This window comes from Scomber japonicus, chromosome 11, assembly GCF_027409825.1.
Source record: "Scomber japonicus isolate fScoJap1 chromosome 11, fScoJap1.pri, whole genome shotgun sequence".
NCBI classification, from domain to species: Eukaryota; Metazoa; Chordata; class Actinopteri; order Scombriformes; family Scombridae; genus Scomber; species Scomber japonicus.
In genome coordinates, this window is record NC_070588.1 from 8,712,213 (window position 1) to 8,736,811 (window position 24,599).

The 24,599-nt window shown below is 40.8% G+C and overlaps 1 protein-coding gene across 2 annotated transcripts in view; it reads left to right on the forward strand.

The window, feature by feature from the left end:
* hdac4 (histone deacetylase 4) overlaps positions 1-24,599 on the forward strand; it is a 128,531-nt gene that overhangs the window by 71,415 nt on the left and 32,517 nt on the right. For both annotated transcript variants that reach the window (XM_053328170.1, XM_053328171.1), the window contains 10 exons: positions 109-254; positions 812-962; positions 3,403-3,523; positions 5,696-5,814; positions 16,112-16,240; positions 16,545-16,651; positions 16,938-17,057; positions 18,117-18,330; positions 18,680-18,897; positions 24,130-24,402. In XM_053328170.1, the coding sequence (XP_053184145.1) occupies positions 109-254; positions 812-962; positions 3,403-3,523; positions 5,696-5,814; positions 16,112-16,240; positions 16,545-16,651; positions 16,938-17,057; positions 18,117-18,330; positions 18,680-18,897; positions 24,130-24,402 (1,598 nt within the window). The remainder of the gene's footprint in view (positions 1-108; positions 255-811; positions 963-3,402; positions 3,524-5,695; positions 5,815-16,111; positions 16,241-16,544; positions 16,652-16,937; positions 17,058-18,116; positions 18,331-18,679; positions 18,898-24,129; positions 24,403-24,599) is intronic.

Genomic DNA, 24,599 nt, shown 5'->3' on the forward strand with positions numbered 1-24,599 from the left:
GAGATCTGTGATTGTCGTTTCTTATGATCCAAAGTTTATATTACAGCTATTTACTACAGGCTCGCTCGAGAAGTTCTGAATGATGAACTCTTAAAAACCCTCCCACAGACCACCAGGAGCAGCAGCTGCAGCAGGAGCTGGTGTCACTCAAACACAAGCAGCAGCTCCAGAGACAGTTACTGATCGCAGAGTTCCAGAGGCAGCATGAACAGCTGTCGCGACAACATGAAGCCCAGCTGCATGACCATATCAAGGTGAATTAATGGGACAGGATAGGTAGGATAGGTCTCCTCTCCTCTCCTCTACTGTGATACAGCTACTGTGGGATTGTACTCAGCAGAAAAGCACCTTGTGAAGGACAGTAGGAAGCATGTGTCCACTTAAGTGATGCGAGTATGGTGCTGTAATCTGATCTGGTGGCAGTATTTTGCTGCTTAGTCATCTCCATGGGAACCTTGTCCCCAATAAACATCGAGTGTGAATTTTATACGACTCCCTCTGGTAAAAAGCCTCACTGGTGTCGCACTACCACAAAGTCAGCCAGTAGGAAGAATGAGTCTCAGCTTAAAATAACCAATCTGCTCAGTCTCTAGGTTAGCACTGTGCTCGTTATCAGACTCACAGTTAATGATTTCACATCCTTAAGAATAACTGGCTTTCAAAAAATGGATTTCTTTCACATAAAGCCGTGGCAAGTAAACAACACATGCTGCACTTCAATTCCTTCCCTCCTTTTTGTCGTCCACTCTCTGCTCTCTCTCTCCCTTTATTCAGTTTTCTCTTTAAATCATTGTCTTTCTCTCTCCACCAGCATCAACAGGATTTGCTGGCGTTGAAGCACCAACAAGAGCTGTTGGAGCATCAGAGGAAGATGGAGCAGCAGCGTCATGAGCAGGAGCTGGAGAAGCAGCAGCGAGAACACAAACTGCAGCAGCTCAAAAACAAGGAGAGAGGACAAGAGAGTAAGTAGCCATCAAGAGCAGAAACGAAACAGAATGATCAACCATTTATCTGAAAAAAGATGCACTGCAGTACTAGTGAGGACCCTAGAGGAAATTATACAGAATTAATTGTGAAGTTAGATGCATGAGATCTCAGTTCCTTGCATGTCTGCGGTTCAGTAAAGCCCTGAACAAGCTCTAAATAAAGCCGTCATGTTTGACCTCGCATATATTCACTCTCAATCTCCTGAACGCTGCCAATATCTGTTGTAGCTGTGCTGAAACACTGTGTCATATTATCTCAGCAGGTGTCAGAGAGACTTGGCCCTTGTAGCCCCTCTATCACAGCACCTGTCCTTAAGGCCCCAGCAGTCAGAGCAGCCTGACCTCACACATTTACCACAAGGGAATATCTGAATAAGACCACAGATAAAAGGCTAGAGCAAGACATTCAAGTAGCACACATGCCCTCGTTTTTCACGATTTGTCCTTATTCACCGGCTCAGGCAATAGACTGTACCCTTTCTTCATACACTTATTTTTGTTTCCATTTGACTCTTTTCAACCTGGCTCTTATTTTTTGCTCCTTTGGCCATCATTAAATCTATTATGATGACATTGAACTCACCAAAGTAACCGCTGAGCTCTGGGGACACGGCGACATCAGCTACAACAAAGTCTGACAGAGCGAGAAACACGAGCAGCCAGACGATGAGACATGTTGTAAACAGCAAGATTATCTAAATGACTTTATTTGGAGCTAAAATTAAAAGCAGACCAGAACTATTGGTAATCCCTAATCTTACAAGGAAAACTGGAAAAAACACACAACTAAAGCAAACAGGGAAAGTCTAAGTTGAATTAGGAAGTCAATCTGAAAGCTTTGACAGTTTGGTGTAATACTTTGTTTTCCCCTCCCATATTAGTTTAACCATCTAGGGGGGGGGGGGCTGCCTAATCTGTTTTGCCCTTGTCAGACTTACATTTTAACATTTCCAGATCTCAGCAAATAACTTGGTGTGTACATATTTGCACAAGTGATGAAGTTATTCTGCAGCATTCATCATTTGTTGGATTTGTATCTACTCTCAGGAGGAGATAGATGAATACACATTACACATTTATTTTTTTCTGGTATATTTCTGTGTGTGCCGTTCATCTTTTAGCCTTGTGAAACCAAATGCTTTTATTATAATTATTTTGAACTACATAAATAGGAGGCGACATTAAAGACTTGACTCACTAAGCACTAATTGTTGAAAGATGCTATACACATGCTGAATAGTACTTGTTATCTACTTCTTATATCAATTGAATAGCTCTGGTAATGTAATGCTGATTAACTGTACACATTAGAAATACTATACATTTCCTTATTATATTGTATATTATTATATATACACTATATGATATGACTGCATACATCACACATGGTAATGAAGGGAAAATAGCTTACTTAAAGTGACTAACGTGCTTTTGGTTTCATGCTCTAATGACAAATGGCTCGAGGATATAAAGATATGTCATTAATAAACTAGCATGCTCTCCAATAACCTCATGTGTTAGTGTGGCTGTAAAATGCTCTGTGGTGAATTTTCCTTGACAAATATATCGGCACAAATCCTTCAGAATAGAGTTACGCTAGACACACATTTGGAGCCATGATTTTTCTGCCAGTAACAGTCCTTTCCCTCCACCATTCTCATCTGGGCAAAGTGAACCTACAGCTTGACGTCCATGGAAAGAGCATTGAGTTGTAAACAGAGGAAGCTTTGTTAAGTACTGCAGTAAATTGCATAGAAGGCAGTCTCATAAAAGCCAATTTGCTGCAGTGGCAACGCGGACATATTGGGATGTCAGCACTTCCAGCACCGTGCAGCATGATTTAGAGAGCATATATTAGCTGTTGTCACATACTGTATTTACAACTTTCTCTCTCAAACCTGGCACATCACCTGTTATCGGATTATTTTCTCTGTCTCTCCCACTGTCACATTTTTTAGAAAAACACATCTCTTTTTTTCCCCTTTATTCTCAAAACACCTTTTTTTCATTTCTCTTCTCACTCCCTCATTTTTCTTTCCTCCTCAATCTCTCATTCTCTCTCGCTCATCCCTTTTTCCCTCCCTGGGCAATTTGTTTGCAGCTGTGAATTGAGGGTGGTAATTGAGGAGAGACACACAACTCAGATATCATCTCTATGGAATTTTACTTAAACTCTAAAACTGGATTTTGCACTCTGCATGAAGTTAGAAAGTATTATCTCTCAAAGTATGAATGGATGGATGTTATATTCTTTATGTCAGGGTCACAGATAGGACACAAAGTACAAGAAGCAGCACTATAGCATAAATTCTCCAGGGTTGTGTTTACAAATTGAGTAGAGCTCTGTGCAAAATATATATTTACCCTTTGGTTACTGTTCTCACTGTGTCTCTCTATACCTCTCTGTCTCTGTCAGGCGCAGTTGCCAGTACAGAGGTAAAGATGCGACTTCAGGAGTTTGTCCTGAACAAGAAGAAAGCCCTGGCTCAGCGAAACCTAAACCACTGTCTGCCCAGCGACCCACGCTACTGGTATGGGTGAGTGTCACAGCCCTCACAGAACCTCCCGAGAACTGCTTATGGTTTGGAGTGTGTTGTACACTGAAATGAATTCAAATCTCAATTAGTATTAAGAAATGAATCATTGACAAGTGATTGTATTACATGTATGTGTTAAACAGATTGACACAGGTAGAGCTGTTGTACTCATCATGCCCTCTCAAACTTTATATAGCAAGAATATGTCAAAGATGAAGTGACAGCTCCAGTGAAGGACAATATGTTTAGATTACAGCGCGCAACATACAGTATAATTACTCCAGAGTTACAGTGTAATGCAGTGTACCAGTATAGTGTGTAGGTAAATATCTGACTAAGAGGGAAAAAAGGAGTATGATCATATAGTAACTGGTCAAAAATCTTAACAACTCAGGGAAGATGGAGTGATGACTTATGCAGCACTAAATGTGATATAATTTTAAATTAGATTGAGATGTGATTTCAGTATGCATGACAACACATTGTCCTCTTGACCTTTGTTCCAAATCAGTGCACAGATTGACAACGTAGTTATTTTTAATTACCCCTAAATGATTTAGTAAGTCTGCTTTGCCTGTTTGTTGGTATTAAGGTCATTTTGAAATAAAATCACATCAGATTCATTAAGTGCTGCTGAAGTCATCTCTCCATCTTCACACACTATTTTTGCTCAGCTTCATGGTCACACTGTTCACAGTAATAATAGAATAGGAACCTGTTAGTTAAGATATAATTACAATATAAGTTCTTTGTAAATTCCCAAATTGTTACCCTCTTATTCTTTAACCACACATCTTGTTCCCCTGTACTGACATACTGTATATGTATTGGTACATACTGCACTGGCACACTGTTAGCACCAAAGATGAAGTAATTATGCTGTACATTGCACGCTGTAATTTAAAGCATTATATATCTTTTTAATTTTATTTTATCATCTCTTCGTGAGTCTTTGAATGTGACGTCATCATTTTGTCCATTTTTCACTTAAAACAATAAAACAGTGAAAAATGTATATTTATAATAATGTTTATATTCCTCACAGATAAAACTCTACAGTTATGAGCTTTTATTTTTACGGGGCTTTTACACGCTAAAAATGGCTTTGCAAATATGCCAAACCGTGTGTTGCTGTGAACTCCTGTTGTGTGGGTGTCTGATGTGCTTTTGTGCGTGGTGAATCTCTGCATGCGTAAGAAGTTACATGAGCCGTCATGAGCTTCACGATGGCTGAACATTAACATGAGCCTCACTGAGAGAGTCCTTGCCAGTTGCCTGCAAGTTAAACTACAGAGTAAATGTTGAAAGAACAAAGCTTTTTTTTCTCTCTCTGTTTGTTGTCGGTGATTGACAGCTGGCTCTCTTTGAGGTGCGTTCATGTGTGCATATGTTTGAAGTGGGCAGAGAGGAAAGACAATGGCACCTCTCCTGCGTTTTAAATATTTGAAGAGGCTTCAACATTTTTAACCAGATGGTAAAACAATCCAAAGACTGGCAATCAGCGAAGAAGATGACTCTCTGTATAAATGTCTATAACCTTTTTCTCCTGTTTCTTCATTCTTCTGTCTGTTCCACATCTTCTTTCTCTCTACAGTTCTCCCATTTCCATTCATTCGATTCAATGCTCTGTTTTAGCTTCATATCTCCTCCATCCTGCATATGTCTCCTTCCGTCAGTGTTTTCTTCACCCACCTTTCAGACAGGAAGTGAGCCTCTTTGGGTGATAAAGAGAAGCAGTTCAGCTTTCAGTCTCATTCTGTTCTCTCTATTCTGTTTCTTTCTCTTTTCCACCCACATTCTGCTGGGTCTTGACCTTGGAGAGAGAGCGTAAAACTGCCTTTGTCATTACCCCTTTTCTTTTGTGTGTGTGTGTGTGTGTGTGTGTGTTTGTGTATGGCAAGTCATGTCTTGTAAGCATGTGTAGAGCGAATGTGGCAAGCATATATGAAGCCACACCTCACCCTGCAGGTTTCACATCAAAATCTGTAACAGCTACATTGATTATACTGGTTATTAGTTATGATCTGACTACATTTGTTTGGCTTATACTTTTATATTGACCTGCAATGATGGAAAGCATGCAAAAATATTCACATTTTGTTGTGAGACTGGATTGAATATTTCGTGTTATACTGATGTTTGTTTTTGTTTTTTTTACTTTTTTTTTTGTAGAAAAACACAGCACAGCTCCTTGGACCAGAGTTCTCCTCCCCAAACAGCATTGTCAGCGTACCGCCACCCAATGCTGGGCACATATGACTCAAAAGACGACTTCCCTCTCCGCAAAACAGGTACTGATTCATGTCAGGGGTTTTGTCATGGGTGGGGCTGGTGGGGGGGGGGTTTGCTTTCTCCACCTCTTAAAGGAAGGCACCCATCGACGGTCCAGAGGAGAGTCTTAATCGTCCTTTTTCCTGAATTAGCAATTGAAAGGGCTTATTGGTTTTCAAAGGCAGGCACATGAACCAGGAGTCAGTCAGTGGAGGATTAAAAGCAGCCCCTGAAATATACACTGCATATATGTGTATGTGTATATATGTATACATATACACACAACACTATCTAAGGTTATTGGATTAAGTTAATGAGGGTGGTGGATGTAGACTGTAATGACTCTAAATTACAACATTAGAAACCTTCCACATTTCAGGAAATATGCTTATTTGCTTTCTTGATGACAGTTAGATGATAAGATTGATATCGCTCTCAAGTCTTTATATAGCTGGAGCCAACAGCCAACTAGCTTAGCGTAGCATACAGACTTGAGACAAACGTGACTTCAAGCAACTAAACTGGTCCTGTCTGTAAAAAGGATCCACCTACAGCACATCTACATCTCAAGAGATAGCATGTTATATCTGGTTTGTTTAATTCAGACAAATAATAAAGTGTAAAAAACAATAATTCAACAGTTTTACTAGGGGGTTATGTGCCAGACTATTTCTTGGCCTGGAAAAGTTGCTTGGCAACCAAGTGAGAATCCAGGAAGTTAATGGTCCCAGCCAAGAAAAAGTCCTAAATAGTCCTAAAATTACATTTTTCCTGGTTTCAAGTACTTACAGTGAATGAAAGTAGAAAGATAAGAGGAATTAAGTCTGAAATAACATTCTTGTGTCTATCCAGCCTTTTGCATAATTTGAATTAATTTCACATTTAATTATGGAAGATATTTCTTTAGGCCAGTTGGCTTTTCTCTTTTATGTTTTAGACTCATTCACAGTGATATTGACAAACACATTCAGCCCCACTCATTCACAGACCTCATAGTTCAGACTGTTCAAAAAAACAACTTTCGAAAACTAAGTGTTCAAGGAAGCGTGGAAAAAAAACAGTCCCTGCCCTTTGGATCCATCCTGCTTTTATTTCTCTGTCCTTCTCTACATGTCAAGTACGGCCAAGCTGTGATTATACACTTAGCGTCAGCAGCTGCTTTGGCAGTATCTCTGCCTGCTTTCACAGCTGGAAGCCAAACTCTGTGTACTCTGCACTCCTGCCCACCTGCTGTGAGCTGGAGGCAGGAATGGTTTATCCTGGCACAGAATCTCAGACAAAAGAGGTCAAAACTCCAGCAACACTTGTAGTATGTAGAACAACTTTATTGTTAGGTCTAACAATAAAGTTGTTCTACATACTACACACTACAAGACTTTTTTTTTTTCCTTCTCCATGCACCCTGGAAATACAGTAAGTGAAGCTGTGCCAGAGACTGCTACTCTACCACAACCTCTCACAGCAAGTTTTCAACTTTCAGGGACACTAAAATTTGATTGAGGAATTTTCTCAGGATTCCAGTGGTGCTGAGAAATATTCAATATGCGCAGATTTACAGCTCTTACTGACACATGATGCATCAAGCAGTATGGTGAATACACAAAAAAAGAAAAGAAAAGAAGAGAAATAGCTTCAGGAAAATTAGAGTCCAAATTCTCTGGTCTTTGTGAAGGAGAGGGAGAGTGAGAATATTAACTGCAGATGTGCACACATATGGCACGACTGTTCAGGAACTGTTGTGTCAACAGTGAGCAGACATAGATCAGATTAGACTGGCAGACAGAGAGATGAACTGTGCTCAACAGGAAGTGAGTGACAGTGGTCACCACAGTTGTGCACTGCTCTGACGACTGGCTCTGTCACGAATGACGTTTTTGCCCATAGTGACCCATTTTAGTAATGTATGCGTGTAAATTATGAATACGTTAAGAATTATTTTTCTGTCTAGCGAGTTCAGGCATACAGAATATCACAACAGGGGTCCATTGTCCACGTCTGAGAGGCTATGTGATAATGGCTCTGAGAGCACAGAGAGCCACTTTGAATGCTGTGGCAGGAAGTCTGTTAGGCCTGTATAGCAGACACAGACTTGTCATGCTGACCCTTTTTCTCCTTCAGTGTCTTACACATATGCACACACACACACACACACACACACACACACACACACACACAAACACTAGTACATTCTATACTTGTGAGGACCTTCATTGACATAACAGCCTCTTCAGTCCCTAACCTAAACCATCACTAACAGCTGAATGCCTAACCCCAACCCTCACCCTAAACTAAATGTAAACTTAATTCTAACAATAACCTTAAAACCTTAAAACTTAACTCTCAAACATCCAGCTCAAAGTGAGGACCAGCCAAAATGTGCTCACTTTGCAACAATATCTCCAACTGTAAGATCTAAAACTCAATGATGTAGAAGTACATATACATGTGCACTCACACTTTCCCATTTCACATTGTGCAATGAACATGCAGGATGTGCACATACAGTAGAGCCCTCACATGCTGTTTTCTTTAATGAGGTAGTGAAACTGAGTCTCACTCAATAATGTTTTATACATCTTACATCAGGCACTTTGGCTTTAAACTTCATACTGTTGTGGTGTTAGAAGTGTTGGTGATAATGGCATTTAAAATCAGCGTATTGGTGAACTCGTGGGTTGTTTTGGAAATATTATTAGTGGGATTTAAAAACCTTCAATGTAAGTGGAAAAAAATTCACCTGCTTGTCCACCCACCCTGTTTACCACAGTGGGCGTTACAACACCCAGTAATGAACACCACTGATTTCCGCAATCTCATGTCACGACAAAGCCTCATTAGTTGTTATTATGAGAGGGAAAATGTCAGGCAGCTCTTTGGTGTCTTATGTTTATATCCACAGGAGATACAGTTAGATATTTTGATGTTACATTTGAAAACAAGTGTTTTTGAAAACTTTTTATAGATCAGAATTGACAGATTTGAATTAAAACAGTTTTCTTACAATAATTTGGCTGTAAAGAGATTTACAACCATATTTCATCGATTTGCTTTCATGTAGAAAATATGTTAATTAGATTTCTCTCTCTGTCTGTCTCTTTATGTCCATCTAGCCTATCTGTCTAATGTATTGTCCGTGTTATTTCTGGGAAGCTCCATTGATGAGTTTCAGCAAACTACTCTATTGATTTCCATAAATCTTCCTTGCTCTTTCCTTTCCTTGGAAGAGCAGTACGGCTTCCCCCAGCATGACTCTAGTGGCTCGGGACTCCCATCTGTCAAAACAGATGAGCAGCTGATCAATATGTTTTGTATCAGAGAAGCAGTTTCCTCCTTCACTCTGTTGAAATATTAAGCACCACTTATACAGGCGTTTAATCAGGTATTGATAAATCATCTGATGGGTAGAGTTATGGCTTTTGTACAGTTTTAATGGCTGTTATGAAGCGTGAGAATGGTTCAGAAAGGCCTCAAAAGTATGTTTTTCTCTTGAGCAGCTTTGTGTTTTAGAGGCAATAGTTAGTTAAACAATACGGCTACAATGCAACAATGTTTCTCTGTGATGTGTCACATGAAACGAAAATATGAGCATACAATAAAAAGTTACCATATAGCAGTGCTACTTTGCTGCTACTCCTGATTCATGAAGAAGTTTAGCCACCTTAGAGAAGTGAGGCTGTGTGTAGAGAGGAAGGGCACAAAAATGAAGGAGAGAGGAAATTATGCCAAGGGCAAGAGAGAGGAGGGGAATTAGAGCAAGGGAGAGAAGGGGAGAGACGACTGGAGGTGAGGGAGGTAGGAATGGCTGCAGTAAAATGCCAGCATCAGCAGTAAAACCAGTCTGGGCCCTCTGCCGCGAGTGTGTTCGCACGTGTGCACACTGGTGTGCTTTTGCCCAGTCGGCATTAACACCCTTCAAAGTCACTGCGTCCTGAGGTGGACACCCTCATGGCAACCAGTGCCCAGCAAAGACCCCCCCCCGCCGCCCCCACGTCACCCTCCTTCTCTTTCTCCTGTCTGTCCACCTCCCCTGACCTACCTCTAACCTTCCATTTCTCTTTCTATCCAGTTTATATCTCTCCCCCTCCACTCCTCTTTTTATCTGTCCATTTCTTAATTACTCAGGATGCACAAACACAACCTTGACTCCTCGATTCCATCATCTATGTGTGCCCTGTCTCTCCTTTCCTGGCTGCGGACCAGATTGTCCACAGTTTCTATCAGCTTTGCAGCCCACAGTCAGTAGATCGCTTCAGTGCACTCTAACAATGTCTACTGTCATGCCTGGTTGATATTTTCAAAGAATTACAATAGGCACATGTTATTATAATGTTTGTTTATGATTTAGCATGTGCTTAGTGAGTGAGTAAGTGATTATCTGGTCAACTTTGATGGATGGTGGTGACATAATTGTAGTAACACCAAAATGTCAAACTAATCATTGTGCAATAGGTTACATTTTAATTTGAATACACTGTGGTTCTTCTCTGTCTTTCCTCCTCTTACAGTCTTCACATTCTTCAGTTCAGCTAATGCATAGCATTTTAGTCATCTTAACAAAGACTTCAGATGAGTGCCCTCCACTTAGAAGAAGCTCATTTTTAAATAATTGAGTTTCGTATGTTCAGCAGCATGTTCCCCTTAAAACTGAAAGTGCATTTGAAAGAGTACTTAGACATTATAGATTCACAATAGGTCATCTCAACCCTCTTGACCAGGAGGTAAGCTAAGGTACTTTACAAGTACATTAAAACTTGGTAAAGCTTTTTGCTTCCTTAATTAGCATTCAAAGATACAGAAAGAAAGCGGAGGGCCAAGAGGGTTTGAAATAAGCCTTCAGTTGTCTAACAAGGAATACAACTGTACAGTATATAGTGACAAATCAATTGCTTCCACTTGGCTGTACTAAAAAGTCCTGGCTCTTTTTCTGAGGCTAATGAATGTAGCATGGTTTGTTTGATAAAAGGTTGTGGGACAAGCGTAAGGTCAATCATTGGTTAACTGTCCAGCTTCAACTAATTGAACGGAAGGAAGCCAGTGGAGGGAATAAAGCTGCCTGTGTCTGGGGTAGTCTGACAAAGAGAGAAAAGGGCAAGTTCAGCCAGAAAAGGACCTGCCCCTGACCTGACGAGATTTCCAGAGTGTACTGTATGCCTGCTTCTTCTCCGTCCTGCACTCGTAGCCCACGATTACAGCTCCACAACACACAGAAAATCCAGAATCAAAGCACCTGTTTGTTGGCAAATCTCCATGAAATAAACATCCAAACATGTATCCATACAAACCTATGAAGACATTTACTTTTTTGTAAATGAACATTTCCAGGAACAAGCAGAGTTCATTAGCAGAGCCTGGAGGCAGCATCATTAAGTGTGGGATCAAGAAAGCTGCCAATTGGCTGCATACCCTGTCGTTGTAGCACCTCCCACCGTCATATGACGGTGGCTATCCTCAGCTCCTGAATCTTTCGCCCAATGCATACATTGTGGCTTATTGGGACGAGCTCATTAGCCAGACTACATGCCCCAAAACAATTTCCCAATTGTGCAGCCAGCAATCTATTACAAATCTAAGTGCCAGTGTGACAGTTTAGAGAGAATCTGTAATTTTCAACACATTTATGGGGCTAATTTTGGGTGTAACACGTTAGCATTCAAGGATACAGGAGGAGAGCGGAGGGCCGAGAGGGGTTTGTTATAAACCTTCAAAAGTGGTCTAACAAGGAATACAACTGTAAAGTATATAGTGACAAATCAATTGCTTCCACTTGGCTGTACCAAAAAGTCCCGGCTCTTTTTTTGAGGCTAATGAATGTAGCATGGTCTGTTTGATACAAGGCCGTGGGATGAGCATAAGGTCAACCATTGGTTAACTGTCCAGCTTCAACTAATTGAACGGAAGGAAGCCAGTGGAGGAGGGAATAAAGCTGCCTGTGTCTGGGGTAGTCTGACAGAGAGAGAAAAAGGCAAGATTAGCCAGAAAGGGCCAGGCCCTGTCCCTGACCTGACAGGACTTCTAGAGTATACTGTATGTCCGCCTCTTCTCCTGCCTGCACTCGTTTTTTGGCAATGCCCCTTGAAATATAGATCCAAACATGTACCCATCATCAGTAGCAAGGCTGTCAACAGGATCACTGTTGCTGAGAGTCACTCCTCACCATTCAACTACTGGCAGTAAGTGACAATCCAGGTACCCTCTCTGATTGCAACACAGTAGTTGCTTAAATGCTGCAATAAGCAGAATAATGTCCAAAAAGCACTGGAGGAAGAGAGGGAGGAGTGTTGAATGCAGACTGGGGACATATTGGATAAGCGACACATGCCGGATTCCACTCCTCCCAACTATTCTTTTCTCAAACGTGCAATCTATTCACAGTAAGATGGATGAACTGAAGGTTAACACCAGATGTAAACGCCACTTTAGAGAATCATGCCTGCTGGCTTTTACCAAGACGTGACTGAGAGATGCGAACCACAACAAGGATCTATACATAAGTGGCTTTGGGTAGGCTGTTCAAATGGACAGGCCGCCTCTCATAACAAACAAATACACTAGATGCTAGTGCTGCTTCTATTAAACAGAGGTACTATAACACTGTTGTCATCCAGGAGAAAATATGTATCTTCGACCTTGAGCTGCTGTCAAACTCACTTTGCCCCTCTTACCTGCTGAAGGAGTCTCCCTGACTATTCTTCACTCTTGTTTACATTTATCAGCGGGCGAATATCTATTCAGCCACTCAGCTGATGGTGGAGGTGACCAACAGACTGGGCACTTATAGATTTTAATCACTGCCAATTACACCAGTCATTAAAAACATATGAACAGTACGTCACCTGTACATCTATTAAGAAAAACTCCACTATCGACTTGTGCTATGATGCAGTGCCTGGCGCTTTCAGATCCCTGCCTATGCCTCCGTTTGGAGCATCCTGCCACAGCCGTGTACTGCCAGTCTTACAAACCCTTCTATAATTGATGAGATTAGCAAACACTAAAAACATTGAAATGCTGGACAGAAAACACTGAGAATTCACATTCTTTACAAACTGAATTCCTTTTCTGTCAGTCCCTTCATCCTCTGTTGTTTCTATCAATCTTTTATCAAGAGTCTCATGAGTTTTTTCTTTCATCTGCTGGCTTCACAGCTTCACATTATAAGACAGAAAAAGGCTGAGCAGCATTGTTAAAATCTGTTCAAAGATCACCGGAGTGAAACAAAGAGATCTGAATTATTTTTGCAACCAGCAAATCCTCGAGAAAGCAGCAAGTATTTTGGCTTCTTCTGGACATGTTCGTGCCAGTGAGTTTTCTCTGATGCCATCAGGGGTGTTTTGTTGTACCTGCTTGTAAAACTAACCGCTGTTCTACTTCATTCATTCCCTCTGCAATTCGACTACTAAATACTCTGTAGCTTCTTTACCTTTGTCATTGTTGATGCATGTTGTTTTGTTTTATCAATATTATTTATAGATTTTATTTTGTATTTAGCTCCCTGGTGTTTATTCTTAAACCTTTTCTAGCTGTATATTTTAATATTTATGTTTGTTTGCATTTTATTGTGTTTTGTTTGTTGTAGCAAGCTGCTCCGAGCAAATTGCCCCTAGTGGGATTAATAAAGTTGTTGGTGTTGTATTGTATTGTAATGTATACAAACACATGAAGACACACAGGCAGGTTTTTGTAAATGAACGTGTCCAGGAACAAGCAGAGTTCATTAGCAGAGCCCAGAGGCAGCATCATTAAGTGTGGGGTCAAGAAAGCTGCCAGTTGGCTGCTTCCCCTGGCTGCTGCACCTCCCACTGTCACATGACAATGGCTAACCTCAGCTCCTGAATCTGTCGGCCAACACAGACAGTGTGGCCTATTGGGACAAGCTCATTAGCCCGACTATATGCCCGCGAACAATCTCCCAATTGTGCAGCCAGCAATCTATTATAAGTCTAAGTGCCAGTGTGACAGTTGAGAGAGAATCTGTAATTTTCAACACATTTATGGGGCTAATTTTGGGTGTAACACGTTAGCATTCAAGGATACAGGAGGAGAGCGGAGGGCCGAGAGGGGTTTGTTATAAACCTTCAAAAGTGGTCTAACAAGGAATACAACTGTACAGTATATAGTGACAAATCAATTGCTTCCACTTGGCTGTACCGAAAAGTCCCGGCTTTTTTTCTGAGGCTTATGAATGTAGCATGGTCTGTTTGAAACAAGGCCGTGGGACGAGCGTAAGGTCAATCATTGGTTAACTGTCCAGCTTCAACTAATTGAATGGAAGAAGGCCAGGAGGAGGGAATAAAAGCTGCCTGTGCCAGCTCAATAAAGCTTAGAGAGTTTAGAGAGAATCTGTCATTTTCAACACATTTAAGGGGCTAATTTTGAGTGTGAATATTTTTAGAATAGGTGGCCCAGTTGGAAGTCATATACTTAATACTAGTACTTCCTGTGGTGTTAATGAGATGGGAAGAGCCATGTTTGTTGACAGAAACAAACAATAACAACACTTCTTTACTTTATAATACTACTTCATTAAAAGTAAAATGTGGTCTCTTTTTAGAGAGAAGACCTAATTTATGACCAAATTGAAGTGGTGTGGATAAGATTTGTGCTAATTGTGAAGACTTCATTAAATCTAAAGTGATCATGTCTGGTCATTTTTAATACTGACACTAGAAAGACAGATCTACAAGGCTCTAATTAATTTCTGTCGCCTGTTTGGTCTTCACCAATTGATTAATGAACTGACACGCTTTTGTTCTTACACTCAAACTAATATTGACCTTGTTTACTGTCCAATAAGTCTAGGATAGCAAATAGTGTTTTGTTTTGTTTTTTCCTTACCGTCTGATTAGTCATTACTTTGTTAAAAAAAAGAAAAATGTGTTAAAAAGTCTAAAAAGTGGATCTTCATTGTCTGAGTAAGATGAGCTGGCCTCTTGTATTGCATTGTAATGACGTGGATAAAAGCATTTGAGGTAGACAAAAGGAAATCTTTTGTGGTATGGCAATGTTAGATCTACAGAAGGCATTTGATGTGGTTGATCGTGATATTTTATCGTCCAAACTGAAAGTCTTTGGTTTTAATAATGCAGCAGTCAGATGGATTCGCTCTTATCTTACAGATAGGAAGCAGGTGGTAGATGTTGGTGGGACAATGTCTCATCCTTGGTCTGTAGATTGTGGGCTGCCACAGGGGATTCACACACTTCATGTGAACAGATTACTCTAAAGTATAGTTGAAAGTATGCAGTATTTCGTAATGTCAGCAGGTTTAGGGCTGACTTCTTTTCCAGACTTTCAACATTTTTGGACAGGAAAGTGATGGTGACCCTGGCAGGAGCTTTTGTCCAGCCTTATTTTGACTATGCCACCTGTTCACAGCACAATTGCCCAACTTTGTACCTTAAAAACAGACTTCAGACCTCTCAAAAAGAGGTAGACTCCCATGAGAACTCATCTTGACTCTTCTCTTTTTGAGAACCTTGGATGGTTGGAAGTACATGAGAGTCTCTCAAATCAAGTTGTGCATTGCACATAAGATTGTTCACAGTGCTGTCCTTCAATACATAAAAAATATCACAGCTGTCCCACCGATTTTATTCCTCCCAGGTTTAACTGTAATCTGGAGATGGAAAGTTTTCTCTTTTTTTGTAGATGGCAGTTAAACTGTGGAAAAGATTGCCAGGAAATATTAAAATCATAAGCAGCTTGGGAGGTTTTAAAGTGTGCACTTAAGAATTGGCTCAGGGGTTATTTATAGTAGGTTTTTATGTCTAGTAGGGGTGTCTTTCTGTATGTTTTATTTTCTTGGTTTGTTTTGATGGAGCTTATTTATTTAAATTATTATGGACACACCCAGACTTGATTTTAAGTGAATAAGGCTGTGAACGTTAATATATTGATGTATTTTTGTCTGGTGTACAGAGATTTTATTTACTCTGATCAACTGGGTGGTAATTATACCAAGGTGTTGTCCAATGACTGGTGTTGTTAATACTGTGAATAACTTGCTGAGTGTATTTTATTATTATGTGTTTGTGTCATTTGTGCCATGTCAGATTTGTTGTCTTGACCCCTCCCGACAGAGAACAATGGAAATAAGCCTCTGGGCTTTATTGTATTATCCTTACATTTCGTTTGATGTAAGCACTCAATGCCATGGCAGAGCTGATGTGTTTAAAATGGAATTGTTAAGTAAAATCAATGAATCAATGAATTGTTTAGTTTCAATTACTGTAACCTTTGGCCTTAGTCCAGACTGAAACTTTATTGGTACCTTATGGTTAAATCTTTTATCTTCCATTTTCATCTGTGTCTCATCAGCCTCCGAGCCCAACCTGAAACTTCGTTCGAGGCTAAAGCAGAAGGTGACAGAGCGCCGCAGCAGCCCTCTCCTTCGCAGGAAAGACGGTCCCATCACTAGTGCCAAGAAGCGATCCCTTGACGTTGCTGGTGAGTACTACTGTCACAGGATTTAATCAATTTTCTAGTGACAGTATTTTGCTAAACATCATGATTTTTGATGGCTTATTGTTTCAAAAATGTGCAATATAAATAAACATGTATCATCGACATTTATTTTCATGAGATTTTGGATATAAAAAACAAATTTAAATCCATACGTAATATTATAAATGCTCCTCAGACTGACTTTAACAAATCAAGGACAAGGATTCATAGAGTCACATTTCAGCCCAGGAAGCGGATTGACCCGGGCCAGCAAGTAAAAAAAAAACCTGTTTTGTGTGTATTTTAGAGTCTGCATGCAACAGTGCACCAGGCTCAGGTCCCAGCTCCCCAAACAACAGCTCCAGTAACATCCCCAATGAGAACGGGGTCACAATCTCCAGCAGCCCAGGAGAGGTAACCAACAGGGCTGTTCCTGCATATGTGTGTGTGTGTGTGTGTGTGTGTGTGTGTGTGTGTGTGTGTGTGTGTGTAAATGTGCTTGAGTAAAGGTTACCACTGTGTCTGTATTTGAAGGGCTCAAGCTCTGTGAGTGAGTGTAATATGGGAGTATGGGAGATGTAATGTACTTTGTGTTACACAGTGTCTACCTTGGGTCTAAACTGTGTGTGTGTGTGTGTGTGTGTGTGTGTGTTTGTGTGTGTGTGTGTGTTTCTGTGTGTGTGCTTGTGTATGTGTCCAGGCCTCCCTGCTTCAGCGGTTGGCTGGGAGGGAAGGTTCAGTTAGCCAGCTCTCTCTCTACACCTCCCCCTCTCTGCCTAATATCACCCTGGGACTGCCAGCCACAGGCCCTGGTAGCACTGTGAGTATACCTAATGTCCAATATCATGCTGTACAATTATACAATATAACATTATGTATTACTCTAAAGCTGGGGCACTCAAATACAAGTCTTAGAGGTCTACTTGATATATTTCCACCGCATCAAAGGTCTGGTAAAAGTGCATTACATCAGAATATTTCAGTAAAAAAACTCCACAGCTCATGAAGAGTAGATGAATAGAATTTCTGTATTAACGGAAGATGTGACACCTTCATTGTGTAACCAAGTCCTTAAACTTGAGCACGAAAAATACAAAGCCCAGACAGAGACCCTGGTGTAAGTGTTGCAAGTAGTCAGATGGAGTCTTGATATTTTCACTTTAACTCTTTCAGGTTTGTGGTTCTTACTGCCATGTTTTTTGGAATAGTTTTGTTCCAAACAGGCATATTTGCATTCACACTGTTCATTATGGCCACCGTTTCATTGCAAATCAAGCACAATAATGGTGTCGTCCTTTCCTTCGACCAAAATGAATGTGTAGTTTTCAATCCACTCATCCTTAAATTCATGTTTTTTACTGTTAACCTCTCTGTTTTTTGTGTCAGCTAGTTTGAACAAGACATTTCACTTTTATTAGCTGGAGCTACTATATTTTGTTAATTATGGTGGGCAGTTGAGCAATAACAACTGAGATGAGGTTAAAGCAATGTGAGGACCAGGTCAGGTTGCAGTTAAATTTAGCTCTTGGTCCAAATTAAATGGTGATTTGGTCTGGATCTGGACTGGAGTTCACCTATTGAGTATGCTCTAAAATGTATCTTAAATCTCTACTGGTGGTGGATTACACAGACATCAACTGACTCAAATAATTTTGAGTTCATTCTCTCAGTTGTTATGTTTCCAGAGTCCAAAATCAAATTCCATTTATGCATAGATGATAACTCTTATCAGTGTTTTTTGGCAGAGCATACCTTCCATTTGTATCTCTGCCTGCTTCTCTTTTTCCATCTCACTCCCTTTCTGTCTGATTTGACCAATATCTCTCTCCATCTGTCTGTCTGCATCTTTCCTTCTCCATCCTTTTGTCTCTCTTTGCAGGTTGTTTCAGGACACCAAGATAGTGAGAGTCGTCTGGCATTATGTGGGTTACAGCAGGGCATTCCTCTGACCCCTCCTTTCCTGCCCACTGCCCACCTACCCTCTTATTTGGCATCTTCGGCTCTGGACAGGGAGGCTGCTGGAGGGGGCACGGCTGGTCACAGCCCCCTACTTCAACACATGGTACTGCTGGAGCAGAGCCACAGTCCAATAGGTTAGTATTCACTGTAACATTTACAGCATTTTCTGCACTTTTCAGCAATTACAAGGCAGATTTTTAACTATTGACTCTGTGTGGATCATGATGTCAAAGCTTGTTATGTTCACACATTTTTCATAGATATTTGCTAGAGTACTTTAGTAACTTTAGTTTAAAGTTTAGTCAGTACAGTACATGTTATGATTTGTACCTCATTCAGTGCTGTGTTGTCATGGTGTCCCCTTATCTCTACACTTAAGCTTTCAAATACAATTGAATCATAACCATTAGGAATGATAGCCAAAACTACAGAAAGAAAAAAGAGTTGATTAAAAGAAATCTTTACAATATGTGTTTGCCACAGTTGGTCTGGCTGGCCTACCACTGCAATCACCTTCTGTCTCCAAGCTTGCGCGGGGCCACCGTCCCCTGGGGAGAACCCAGTCGGCCCCACTTCCCCAGCAGCAGTGCGGGCAGGCACAAGCCCTGCAGCAGCTGGTGGTCCAGCAGCAGCACCAGCAGTTCCTGGAGAAACACAAACAGCAGTTCCAACAGCAGCAGCAGCAGCACATCATCAACAAGGTAATTCTGCATGATGTATATATGTTACTGTACAAGCATTTGCAGCTGTGGCGTTGTAGCCAGCTGTGTGTATGTGCATGAGTTTGCTTAAATTTGCAGAACTGTTTTCTGCCCCTTTTGGCAGTAAGAATAAAAAGTTAAATAGTCAAGTTAGTGAAGAGTTAAACCAAAAGGTAGCCGGCTGGGTTGGTGGAAGTCTTTGTTTCGCATGCTCAATGGATGCCCTTCAGTTCTGGCAAACCAGTCATTGCTGGTTGCACAAGTGCGGGAAAGTCAGCACAGACACCAGATTTAAAAAACTCTGTATGCTGTGAAATACAGAGATGTTTATCTGACGGGTATAGGCCTGACTTAATTTGGCGAGGGCTTGAATGTAAAGGACGTTCATTTATGTGTTAAAGTTCCACACTCTAGCTTTATTATCTGTGAATCCTGTCTTTGCTCAAAGAGCAGGATGAAGCAGCCTGCAATCAAGTCTCTTAGCCAGTGTCTCTTGTCTGTGTTCGTGTATCCCTTCTTCTCCTTGTCACCCTGGCAACTGTGCTCTAGAGGAAGCTGCCTACATATATGGTCATACAGGCAACGTGACTCACTACATCATTGTGTGTGTGTGTGTGTGTGTGTTTGTTTGTGTGTGTGTGTGTGTGTGTGTGTGTGTGTGTGTGTGTGTGTGTGTGTGTGTGTGTGTGTGTGTGTGTGTGTGTGTGTGTGTGTGTGTGTGTGTGTGTGTGTGTGTGTGTGTGTGTGTGAGCAAGGTGTTAAGGAGAGTTACAGCATTATAAGGTCAGTGTAGAGAGGGAGATTGTTGTTTATGTTTCTGTGCGCATTCATGTGTTTGTGTGTGCTGAAATTCCTTCAGGATTAAGCTCCTTTATCTCATGTTGTTGGGCTGATGGTGACTCCCTCAGCTTCTAGACTCCAGATTGTTGTGACTCCTGCTAATTAAAGCTGGAGTGTGGGACTTTAGTCTCCCCCTTCTGGCATTAAGCGTAATTACAAAAACACTGTTGACACGTGATTACGTCATGTGCTCCGCTGTAGCTCACTCTGTCGCTACAATTGCAGCTGTGGATTTATAGTTTTAAGGCTCACCCAACCCCCACAAAATGACTTGTTTCACTATCCCCATTCAAGTTAACAGGGAGTTGACTGGTCAGCGTAGGAACGTCAAACCAGACACAAGATTATCAACTCTGATATACTGTGAAATTGAGACTGTAAGGGATTTACGTGGCAATGATAGGCTTAATTAGCCTTGTGTGAACTCGTGCACCGCATGTTTAAGTCTAGCTCAGGTTTAAAACTAGGTTAATTTCATGTAACCTTAGTTTGTGGTAATGCTCTTTTCTAGGTAACTTAAAATGAGAATTGCTGTCAATGAATTTGCATTACACATAAGAATAAAAACAGAAGCAGCATTTGAACCTTTATGATTATCATAATATATTATAACAGCAACGTTGTAACAACTTAAATTAAATTGCTTCAGGTTGTAGTGGTTATCCAATGAAATAAAACGCCCCATTAATCAGTTAAACACAAAAACTCTCCTTGCTTTAATATTTTTTCAGAGGATTTGATGAATCTGGGAGGGGTGAGTGAAAAGTGAAAGAAAATGTGGAAGGAGTACTCCTAATTATTGTGGGCATGCTTGAAATTTATTGTGTATTACTGAAACCGGATTATCTTTCCTAATTCAGTGTACCAAATCACTGACCACTTGCTAATTAAGACATTTGGACAGGCATTCCAGTTGGATAATAACCAGAAGGTTCAGCAGTGCACAGCACAAATGTCTATCTGCTTTTTGAGTGTGCCCATATTCGTTCTTCATTAAGTTTTTTTAGATCGAGGAAACAACAAACAAAAACAACACTTGCGCAATCTGTCAGAGCACAGAGAGTATTGAACAGATGGGGTTCAGCCAGGCCATTCACCAACATCACATGGGTAAACATAGCGTTCCTAGATGACAAGGAGAAATGCTTCAAATGTTATTGTTATAATTCACACAAATCAAAGCTTTATGTCTATAAATGCAAACCACATGCGTTATCCTGACTCATAATCAGAAGCCCCACCAATATAAACTCCTAAAAATCTGTTTTGAAGTAGTCCACGTTCCAAACTCTTTACAACAGAGCAACACAACAAGTCATTACCTCATCACCTGAATGAGTACATAAATATTGAATATAAAAACATGTAGTTTTTTTTATACGATTCCCTTTTACTTTTCCATAACTTCATCCCCACATGAAAATAACCAGTTTAATCTGCAGTGAAAATATAGCAGTAAAAAGCCAGCATGCTCCGGCATTCCAGATGTTGCAACACATTTGGCTCCGCTCTGTAAGTCTCCTCCTAGATGTTTATATTGTGTGTTTAGTTTTACTGTAATTCATTTTGGAGCTTGGGTTGGGTGGCATGTTGGATGGGCGGGCAATCCATTCGCCTCACAAGAAGCAGCTAGTGGAGGCCTCGTAGAGTGTTTGTTTGTGTTTGTGTTCTCTCCGTGTCAGTGCGGTTTCGTCCTGCATCGCCTGTCTGTGTGAATACTGTATGCTTGTATGTACAGTATGTGTCCGCCATGTGATAAGACCGGCAGCCTATCCAGGGTTCTTAACCAATCCTTTCCCTATAATATCACCCTAATGCACTGGTTTAAATTATTACTAATTTTCTACAATATCCAATGCTGTAAATTAAGGGCAGCGTTTCACAGTGCTTTTCGCTGTGGAGAAACACAGACAAGATAGTGTTCATTATGTTAAATGGAGCCAAGCCACTTTCAGTAGTGCTTGAAAAGGTCAATTATCATAGATAGTCTATTCTATTTTCCATTGTGCTAACCTGTCATTTCAAGTATAAATCCTATACTGCAAAAATATCACCTGGAATACATAAGAAGCTCACTTCAGGTATTATTAGCCTGAATTAGAGTGCTTGTGGCTGAGGTAGAGCGGGTTGTCCACTAATCAGAAGGTCGTGGTTTGATCACCGACTCACTAAATCACTACGGACAAAATAGTTAACCCCAAATCCCTCCTGATGGTTGTGCAAGGTTGCCACCATCGGTATGTGCGTGAATGTGAGTGTGAATAAGCAGCAGAAACATAGTAAAGCACTTTAGATAAAAGCACTATATAAATGTAGCCATTTACTATATCAGCCAGTAAGTTGTATAGTGCAAATGTTGTTATTTTCTTGTCATAGACTTGATTTACAAATAGCTGATGGAATGGGTATCACCAAAGTGCTTTAAGTAAAAGTACTGGCTTGTCCTGACTGGGGCTTTACTTCTTTTGCGCCCACAGTAACAGCTGCAAAACAGGTACTTAAATGCAGCCAGCTCAGACACTTCTGACTTTTATCCTTGTTTGTTTTTTCTAATTAAATGGTATAACTCAGCAGTCATTGCAGAACTCGTACTGTAAAAAAATCACATGCCCCAGTCAGTTGCCTTCGCACTACTTCTTTACTGCCTCTCAAAGAGCTACATTTAAAAATGTACGTTTAAAAAAACCCAAAAAACAGCTGTTAATTGTTACATGATTAGGAATTAAAATAAAAACTGCAATACACATTAACAAATCTGTGCATGAGTTTGTTACAAACTGTTTTTACAAATGTCACCATGGTAGAGTATGTTTCATCATGTATTTGCCCCAATGTGTGACATCTAGCACTTTGTAAAACATGTGGCCTTCCTTCCTTTCCTTGCTCACATTTTTCGTCAAGTCAGCAATTAAATGGGGGCCCTTCCTGCAAGCTTAAATTTGGCTTTAGCAGTTGAACATTTTTGGCAGCGAAGACAGGAATAAATGTATTATGAAACTGTTCCAACAGGAGCTTGTTGTTTATCATTATTAACTCTACCTCAGACAGCTATGGCAATACTGTGATATACCCACTAACATACCGTTGTTGCAGAAGAGAGAGAGAGAGAGAGAGAGAGAGAGAGAGAGAGAGAGAGAGAGAGAGAGAGAGAGAGAGAGAGAGAGAGAGAGAGAGAGAGAGAGAGAGAGAGAGAGAGAGAGAGAGAGAGAGAGAGAGAGAGAGAGAGAGAGAGAGAGAGAGAGAGAGAGAGAGAGAGAGAGAGAGAGAGAGAGAGTTGCAGAGTCAACTAATGTCAAGTGTTTGTGTATACAAACGCCTTCCCTTCTCCTATTCCTGCTCCCTTTCTTCTAACCCATTCAACAGGCTTATTTAGTGCCCTCAGCCATGGTTTATATCCAAGGCAACTATTTCCTCTGTTAAAAAGGAGTGGTAGAAAGAGAGAAAGAGAGCAAAACAAGAGAGAAAGAACGAGTGAAAATCAGAGCAGCGGGAGTGGATGAGTGTTTTGAGTTTGTTTGGAGAAGAGGGACTGGGATGAGGCAAGAGCCTGCTCTCTGACGTCAATGGACTGTTCCCTGGGCAATATGCCAGCCAAGTGTGTGTATGTCTTGTGTCTGTGTGTCTGTGTGTGTCTGTGTGTCACTGTGTGTGTGTCTCTGTGTGTGTGTGTGTGTTCCAGGCACAAACAGCGGTCTACTCCAATCATGACCTGTACATCAAGGTTGAGGTCTTTGACGACAGGGACAGCAAAAGCTGCCACAACAAGATTCCTAATTTCTCCCCTTGCGTACTAACTCAGTTTTTTCACCTCTCTCACAGGCCCAGACATGTTAGCCAGTCTAATTTTAAATATAAGCAAAGATAGTCTTAAAAAAATAAATAACCAGATTGGAGTTCAGAGTACAGATCTGTTCCGAGTAGAGATCTGGTTTATGTCAGTGTGTACAAAAAGTACAAACGCCTGGCTAATGTTAGCTTTTGTTTGGTTAACCTTCAGTTCTGGTACAGTGTTTGTACTTAGATTGATCAGGCAGCTATTTTTGGATTGAAAAAACATGCTTAATGAACTATCACTTGTTAATGTGGTGCAGGTTTTGTTTCGTCATATGCTGTTATCCCTGATGTTCCTTCAATTTCCTCAGTTTGTGGAAGTTTAAGTGCTTAATTGTGTTTTTTAATAAGGAATAACTGTCAGTTTCCAGCATGATTGCTATAACCCTTATTTTCCATAGAAATAACAGTTAGTTCCCCAATCTTCACATAACATTTGGTAGACAATTTTTTATCCAAAACAGTTTTTTTAGCTTCAAGAGTTTTATTTGTATCATACTGTGTTCTGCTAGTTGAGCCAAACCAAACTTCTGATCTTCCTCTTATCTCATCCTCCTCTAGATCATGTCGAAGCCCAGTGATCAGGTCTCAACTGCAAGCTCCAGTGCTTCGGGGCCAGGCAGACAGCATCAGAGTCACCCAGAGGAGACGGAGGAGGAACTCAGGGAGCACCAGGGCCTCTCGTCCTCCTCCTCGTCCTCCTCCTCTACCTCTGTGCCGGAGGCAGGGCCTGTACGGGGGCTGGTCATCAAGCAGGAGCCCCCAGACCCACAGGAGCAAGAAGAGAGAGAGCAGAGAGAAAGACAGGCTGAGCAGGAGTTGATGTTTCGACAGGTAAGGGTGAGACGTGAGATGGGGAAGGGGAAAGGAGAGAGATGGAAAACAAAAAAGAGGGACAAATGTAGGAAGAAGGAAAGAGGAGTGCACACAGAGAAGATGGAAGGAAGATAAAGTGAAAAAAATAAGGATAGTGAGATAAAGAGTGTATAATAGAAAGACAACAGACTGATTGGGTATAAAATTAGAGTCAG